Source organism: Dioscorea cayenensis, chromosome 12 (assembly GCF_009730915.1).
Source record: "Dioscorea cayenensis subsp. rotundata cultivar TDr96_F1 chromosome 12, TDr96_F1_v2_PseudoChromosome.rev07_lg8_w22 25.fasta, whole genome shotgun sequence".
NCBI lineage: Eukaryota > Viridiplantae > Streptophyta > Magnoliopsida > Dioscoreales > Dioscoreaceae > Dioscorea > Dioscorea cayenensis.
The window spans coordinates 19,356,304-19,364,851 of record NC_052482.1 but is presented as its reverse complement, the minus strand read 5'-3'; the positions used below and the strand labels follow the sequence as shown (position 1 = coordinate 19,364,851).

Here is an 8,548-nt window from a genome sequence, read left to right as displayed (position 1 = left end):
TACAAATAAATTACCATATAGTGACGGTGTAAAATATGTTGATAAAAGACAAAAATCCGTTGGTAAAGGTCCTAAAACTCTATACCGACGGTAAAAATATCTATTCCAACACTTATTTTACCGTCGGTAAAAGCCTTGTAGGTATAGACCTATACCAATGGATATAGCGTTTGTTGGAATAGATTTATTAGTTTTTACCAACGGAATACGATTATAACTATTGGTTATACATCGCTGAGATAGCACCGCCAAATTACTTTTACCCCTATACCAACAATGAAAAACACTTATTCCAACAATTTTTACAATTAGTAAAAAGTCTTAGTGCATACATCTATACCAACGGTTATAGCTTCTATTGGAAAAAATTCATAGGATTTACCAACGGAATATAACTGTAACTATTAATCTCACCGTTGGTAAAGCATCTTATATTTATTCACCTTATACCAATGATAAAATGTATATTCCAACATTTTTTACCGTCAATAAAAATCTCATAACATAGACCCTATACCAACGTTACAATATTTGTTGAATAAAATCCATTTGATTTTATCAATGACTACAACATCCGTTGCTATTGATGTATATTCAAAAAGACATGTTTAGCTTTAGCAACAATTATACTGTCAGTAAAAATTTTTAGATTAATAATTAATCTGTCAATAAAACTATTATTGTTACCCCTGGAAATATATTATGAATAGTTTAATAACTCATACACAATTAAATTAATTTACAATAAATTAAAACAATCAATGCCATTAAAAAACACAAAAATATTCCACTAAAAATTAAAAAGAAAAACTATTACATCACCACAAACATATATTTATAAGGTATATGTCCAAAAATAAACCACCATTCAATCTTGACAACCAAGAGTTCTTCCCTCAATTCCAAATCTAACACAAAAATAAACTACTTTCATTTAATGTCTACCAACCCAATAAAGCAACAAGAATTTTCCTAAGTAGAACTGATGTCATCTTCTAAACGGCATCACCTACAAAAACCATTTTAAAAAAATTACAATTAATAAGGTGTATGCAACAATAAAACATTGATATAAAAACTTAAAATAATAAACTGAATAATATAAAAAAACTATAAGTAAAATAATATACAGCATAACATGCCTTCTTTTCATTTGGAGACAATAGGAGCTTACTTGATGCATTTGGATTTGCTTGATGACTTGATTTATGAGAATGATTATTCCCACGTGACTTTTATTGAGCACTAGAAGCATTAGGTACCTACAAATTATATAAAATAGAAGTTAAAATTGTTCACAATAATAACTAAAAGGACTTGCAAGCTAGTAATAACTTGTAAAGATTAAAAACAATGATATATATCAAAGACCATTAAAAAATTACCAGCAATACCAAAATAGCGCCATGTCTCACAATAACTTCACCAAGTCTTCCAAAAAAACATGAATTTTACTACAGAAAGCATACCTTTACTTTGTCTGGCCTAAGTAAAGCGCCATGTTGTGGAGGACAATCAAAATAGCGTTTTCCTTTCACACTGCAGCATCTCCAAAATAATAGATTTCAGGGACAAGGACAAAGTGATTCATTAGATGCATATAATAACATACAGAATTCTAAACTAATATTTATAATGCTTGACATCAAGTAGATTCCAAACAAGTTCCTGAAAATTGATATTGCACAGGTCCTTTACAAAATTCAATCAACCACATAAATTACGCAGAGCACAATTAACTAAGCTGGTTTCTCACATAAATACAAAACCAATGTAGCTATACGCTCCATAGCCCTTCAAAGGTCAAGCATAGATCAGATTGTCAATGTAGCATGATATATACTGTTATGGTCTGAATTTTACATTGCATTCACAATTGAATGCAAGTCAATTATATAAACTTAAGTAATAAGTCCAAGATGGGCTTTATGTTAGGCGTATATACAAGTATGAGTATGCATCCATGTGCTTACCAAAAATGACCTTAAAGCTACCACATATCAGAAACATGTGATGAAAATACATTCCCATTACCTTGAAACCTAACAAATTGATATTACTTTAAAATTTGTGCACAATGATTCATATGATAAGCATGGTCAATGCTAAGGCAATAATGATAATCATGAAAACTCTAGGTCACTTGCTGGTATGCTACATTGACTAATTGCAGCATAAAAATAAAAAAAATAAAATTACAAAAAAGGAAAAGATCGATGACATTAATAATGTGATAAATAATGTATCACAGAAGAAGAAATGCTACATACGTCCCATCATGTTTCCCTAGAGGCTCATCATATTGAATTCCCACCCAGTATCCAGGTCCTGCAGTTTCAGCTTTGCCAACAAACTTTACAACTCCCCTTTTCTCCCCAAGTTCAATTTGACATCTATCTCCAACCTACATCAAGTGGTAAAGACAATAACAGATCAAAATTCAGTATATCAACTAGTATCAACAGACGTCTTATATATAGTGTATAACATAACAAACAAAAAAACCTTTTAAAAGTTACATATTGCATGGATATTTGCTGACATATTCAAACTCTTAGAACTTGTTAATAACATCATGGCTATGAAAAGGACTTAATTTCTAAGGGGGTGTTTGGATAGAGGATTAAGGGGTCGATTGGGCCTCTTAATCCTCTTTAATTTTCAAAATTTTGCCAAAAACTCCTAGTAAAGCTTAATCCTCTCTTGGAGAAATAACAAGACTCAAACAGGATTAAGCTACTTCCACCGCATCCAGGAGTAACTTAATCTGGACTAAGAAGTATAGGAAAAATTCTTCTCACATCATATCCTTTTTTTTCTCAATTTTCTTTTTCTATCATATAATATATATTCAACAATAATTAGGTTTTTTTTAAATAATAAAAACATTCCATTATGATAACATTTATAATAATTAAAATAGTAATACTACTATTAGGAAAAATAAATATGTCAATGATAATATATTAATTATACTAATATAGATATAATGATAATGAAAATCATAACTATAATAATTGTTTTTACCTCAATGTATATAAATCATCTGAAATAAAGGATAAAAATATCAAAATTGGACAAAAAATCTCTTTAATCCAAATACGCACCTCACTCTACTCCCAAACACCTATTCCTTGTTTCTTCTTATTCTTTCTTTCCGTCTAAGATACTAAAAGGAATAAAATGAGGTATTAAGGCCTTTTGATGCCTTAACATAATTTGCTCTTATTTCCTTATCCAAACACCCACTAAAGCTGAATCTAGAAAGGTTGCGCATGACTACCACAGTGAAGTGGAAAATAAATGAAAGTGACAATGATTTGAAGTGAAGAAAACTAGGGGCCAAAACTATTTACCATAACATACATGATGGGGATAGATAAATGATAACCACATGGACAAGACAATCAAATGATGTGCTTTCATAAAGGACTAATGAAATAGTGTAAATTATCATCAATAAAAAATGAAGTTTGAACAAGGAACATGTGTGCTTCCTAGCAAAATAACACTAGAGATCAAAATATGAAGTCCTATAGAATGGAATATACCTTGATATTAGCACATAAATCTTCCATGTAGTTGTCTGAAAGCTGCATAAACCAATAAAAAAAAAATCAGGAGATGCCGGAAAACATAGACAGTTGGGATTAGTATAAGCATGACACATAATAGGAACGCCACAAAATGAAACAAAACAGAAGCTGGAGATGCAAAGACAACCATGGTAAATAGCGAAATAACATACTTAAGCAGGCAGAATTTATCAGACAACCATTGAGGAACCACTTTACTCAACAGCCATGAAGCATAGAAAATGTGATAAATAAGTCCATACAAATAAATTACAAAACAAACAGTGAAACCTACTTTATTTTGATTTCCAGTTGCATGTTGAGAAGCCATCTTCTCCTTGAATTTCCTAAACTTATCTGAATTTTCAATAAAGGGAAAAATATGAGACCAAAATATGGAACAATTATACATAACTTATGAAAAAAATTGAGCCATTTACAAGCAAGCACACCAAGTAACATGTTTGAGAATTAGTCAGAGATTAGCATACCAGACACTTGAGCTAAACATAGCACTCTCCCCTACTCTTACTTAATTAATATTCAAGAGCAAATAAAACAATTATTATTAAATATTTATTATTTAAGTTTAAATATTAAACAACTACCAATAAACAAATTTAATTTAACATAAAAATTAATTTTATATTTTTATATGAAATAATTATAATTTCATTAATTTATATAATAAACAGGAAATCAAAACTCAATTAAAAAATTCTCAAACCCTAACCCTAAAAATTCACAAATCATAGATAATTCTACAGAAATTGACCTGATTCCGGAGACGGTGGCGAAGATCAAGATGGATTGAAACGCATCAGCCGGAGAGATCCGATGGATCTCGAATCCTTTGCCCATGACAGCACTAAGCTCAATAGCGTCACCACTCCGCAACCCGCACAGCAACTCTGCGACGGATCCAGCGATCTTTTTCACAAGGAACTCGAACTCACCAGTCGGGGACAAATCAAGGGAGGGAGGTGGAGAAGCGATGGCGAGAAAAGATGGTTTCTTGGAGACGGGGAGGCGGACCTGGAGGTATTGACCGGGGGCGGTGTAGGAGGAGGCGAGGTCGCCGGTGTAGATTGAGGTGTGGAAAAGGGAGCCGTCAGCGGAGGCGGGGTGGATGGTGGTGACGGGGGCTTCGGTCCAGAGGGTGGTGTCGGGACGAGCGGCCGCAGCGGCGGCGAGGGATAGGCGGCGGCGAAGGGGGAGGAAAGGGCGGAGGAGAGAGGAAGGCATGGGGCGTAGGAGGAGCGAAGGAGGTGGAGAAGAAACCGAAAGAAGCGCAAGCGCAGCCATATTATAAAGTTTTAAGTTTTTATAAAGCTCTCTTATTCATCAAGTATTAATTATTTAAATTTAAATATTATAAAATTAACAATAAATTAATTCAATTTAACATAAAGATTAATTTTTTATTTTTTATGAAATACTTACAATTTCATTAATTTATATAATGAACATTATTTCTTATTATACAAGAGCAAATAAAACAATTATTATTAAATATTTATTATTTAAGTTTAAATATTAAACAACTACCAATAAACAAATTTAATTTAACATAAAAATTAATTTTATATTTTTATATGAAATAATTATAATTTCATTAATTTATTTAATAAACATTATCTTTTAATAACATGTGTTTTTTTATATATATATATATATATATATATATATAATATCATAATCCAATGTTAAAAGTAGTTTTAAAAATAAATAAAATCAAATATTTATTTGCCAAAAAATAAAATATTTTTTTTAGTAGTTGCAGTAATGAATGCTAATCTTTTAAATATTTATTTCAATAATTATTTATCTTAATCAAATAAAAACATATATAACAAATTATTTTATATAAAATAATAAGTTAATTAGTTTTCATAAATTTGTAAATTAATTGATTAATTTATACGAATGTGCTTATAATTTATAGAGTAAATTATCATGATATTATTTTTTATATTTGTTTTATAATATTTAATTTTTTAATTTAATTATTATTCTCAATATAAATCTCAAATTTAATTTTGACATTATTATTATTATTATTATTATTATTATTATTATTATTATTATTATTAAGTCATGCTCATAAAATAAAATTCAAAACATATAGCTCTACTAACAGAATGATTTCCGTCACTGAATGTCTGATCTATTCTAACATTTTTAAAGATTCATTGGTATAAATAATTTATAGCTACTACATTTAACCATTGCTATAGATAAGTATAAGTATAGAGTAGTAGTTATACCAATGGAACAATATCTGTAAGTAAATATCATATTTATTTTGACAAATTGAATATTCCATTGGTATAGATAATTTATAGCTACAAATTTGACTGTTACTATAGATAAAATTCAATCTATACCAACAGATTAAAATCCATCAGTAAATATCTTATATATAGTGACAATTTTAAAGTATCGTCGGTAAAACCAATCAGTATATAGCAATTTTTTTGTAGTGTGATTTATTTATTTATAAAAAAATTATATATAAGGGATGGACGACTGCTGACAAAACCAAGAGATAATTTCATTGATTTCACACCATAGATTTCTGGTCCAAGTCCATACAATTGTTTGACTATCTCCATTAGTTTTTGGCATTTATCACTCACGACCCCACGAGAGAGAAAAAACCAGTGGAAAACAAAGAACGGCATTTTCTGTTGAGGAACAAGGACATGCCATTAATTGATTATGATCTTCCACATTCACAGCAAATGCAGTTTACTAGTCATCTAAGTTCAAAGCAAAAGAAATAAGTAAACAATCGATGAAATCAACAATAAATGCAACAAAAGAAAAACACACACACATAAGATGCAGAATGGTGAGTGTTTTGAGTCAACCGAAAGGTATACACAATGACAGACTCACGTCTTGTCTTTTGTTTTTGTATCACTCAGTCCCTCTTGTATGATGGAAGAACATCATTTATGTCACAAATGCATTTCTGGGCTTGATTTCTTATTCGGACTGAGAGGAATATGGGTTGTTACCATTTGGTTCATTGTTGTTAATCACTCTATTAAACTAAGATTGAAATTTTGAGAAAAAGAGTCAGATTGGACAGATACATTTATACACAATATGGAGATGAAAACTTTGTTTAGTTTTTATGGTTCACTGAAACCTGAATAAAAACTGGAAGGGCCATGAATATGAATTTGTAGTATACAATGCATATGACTATAATTATGTAAGGTAACAAAAAATAATATACAACAAAAAACTAAGAAATTATGCAAATTTAAGGTGATATACTAGTGCTGAAACATTAGTTAATTGTTGATACAACCTCATCCTTATTAAAGCTCTGTTTTGGCCTTGTTTTTCTGAACCTTAGTGTATCTTACAGCACTCTTCATGAGCTAAAAATCATGCCTCATTTGAATAGTTCACCACTCGTTGAGGCCTGAAAGAGATTCTTGATGGTGATAGTTCCCAATGGCTCAGGAAGGTAAGAATTTTTCCAAGTGGACAGCTCTTGAGCGATAAAAAGCATTGCAGGTCTCAAAGCCGGATTGGTCAGAGTGCAGGCTAGAGCAACCTTCACTATGAAGACAACTTGTTCAGCTAATTGTCCTGTGGGAGGGAGCAACCTGTTGTCTAAAACATCTTTCAGCAGTAGATCATTTCCTTCAGAAGACGACGACATTGATTGTAGATTTGAAAGCAGCTCTCCAGGATGCATTCCCATCATGACCTCCAGTGTCACCACGCCGAAACTGTACACATCACACTTATCCGTGAACTTGGCCATATATGCGAGCTCTGCACAGGTCATTGTAATGAATCAAGAGCTCAACAAACAATTTAGCAACTGATTTCCTGATCTAACTTCGTAGATCAACAAGATTTCATCAATTGAACTAATAACCAGCAACAATGTAGTAATAACAGTCAATATTCCCAGATTAACAGAAGATAGAAGACAATCGCCAAGCAATCAACATGACATAGGGTAATCTTCAAATGTTCTTTAATGACAAAATAAGATGCACAGAAGTGTAGATCCACTGAAAATATACTAGAATATAGTAAGATATGGGAATAACTTCCCTCCCGTCAGATCGCCGGTGAAGATCGCCGGAAGTCCGATCAGGCCTAGAACCTTCGACGATCTGACGGGAGGGAAGTTATTCCCATATCTTACTATATTCTAGTATATTTTCAGTGGATCTACACTTCTGTGCATCTTATTTTGTCATTAAAGAACATTTGAAGATTACCCTATGTCATGTTGATTGCTTGGCGATTGTCTTCTATCTTCTGTTAATCTGGGAATATTGACTGTTATTACTACATTGTTGCTGGTTATTAGTTCAATTGATGAAATCTTGTTGATCTACGAAGTTAGATCAGGAAATCAGTTGCTAAATTGTTTGTTGAGCTCTTGATTCATTACATATTTGGTGCTTTCGTTGAGAGAGCTTGAATTTCTTCATGGCTGAGTCTACAAGAATGAAAGAATTAACTTCAAAGGTTGATACTATGATGATAGTGATGGATCAGAGGGTACAAAGGGAAGAAAAGATGATGGCATTCAGGGACCAAACTGATGAAAGAATGAGGTTGATGGAACAATCCATGATTAACCTTACTGCTTTGATTGAAAATCAACACAGAGCCCAGACAACATCACTTGAAGGAACAACTTACAATCCTCAAGTGGAGCTTAAGGAGTTGGGAGATCAAAAGAAATCTCAACCATTTTATACGAGGTCAGTCAAGGTGGATTTTCCAAGATTTCAAGGAGATGATGTACTACAGTGGATTTTTCAGGCTGAGAGATTTTGCAAGTATTATGGAGTTACAGATGAGGACAGAATTGAAATTGCTTCAATGCATTTTGATGGTCCTGTTGTACCTTGGTTTCAAATGATGGAGAAAGAAGGGAGGATTACATCATGGGCAGCTTTGATAGAAGCATTGGAGGATAGATATGG

The 8,548-nt window shown here is 31.8% G+C and overlaps 1 protein-coding gene across 1 annotated transcript; it reads right to left on the bottom strand.

Moving 5' to 3' along the window:
- Positions 1-1,469: 1,469 nt before the first annotated feature.
- On the bottom strand, positions 1,470-4,880 carry LOC120273271 (fruit protein pKIWI502-like). Its single transcript, XM_039279899.1, has 4 exons — positions 4,351-4,880; positions 3,552-3,593; positions 2,271-2,404; positions 1,470-1,539 (listed from the first exon to the last, which is right to left on the bottom strand). Exons 1-3 carry the CDS (start codon positions 4,878-4,880, stop codon positions 2,356-2,358), a joined length of 621 nt encoding a protein of 206 aa, XP_039135833.1. The 3' UTR covers positions 1,470-1,539; positions 2,271-2,355.
- Between the last annotated feature and the right edge of the window lie 3,668 nt (positions 4,881-8,548).

Coding starts and splice junctions, on each gene's coding strand:
- LOC120273271 (XM_039279899.1), bottom strand. CDS start 4,880: ATGGCTGCGCTTGCGCTTCTTTCGGTTTCTTCTCCACCTCCTTCGCTC. Junction 3,594..4,350: donor GCCACCGTCTCCGGAATCAG/GTCAATTTCTGT, acceptor TGGTTTATGCAG/CTTTCAGACAACTACATGGA. Junction 2,405..3,551: donor ATTTATGTGCTAATATCAAG/GTATATTCCATT, acceptor CACTTGATGTAG/GTTGGAGATAGATGTCAAAT.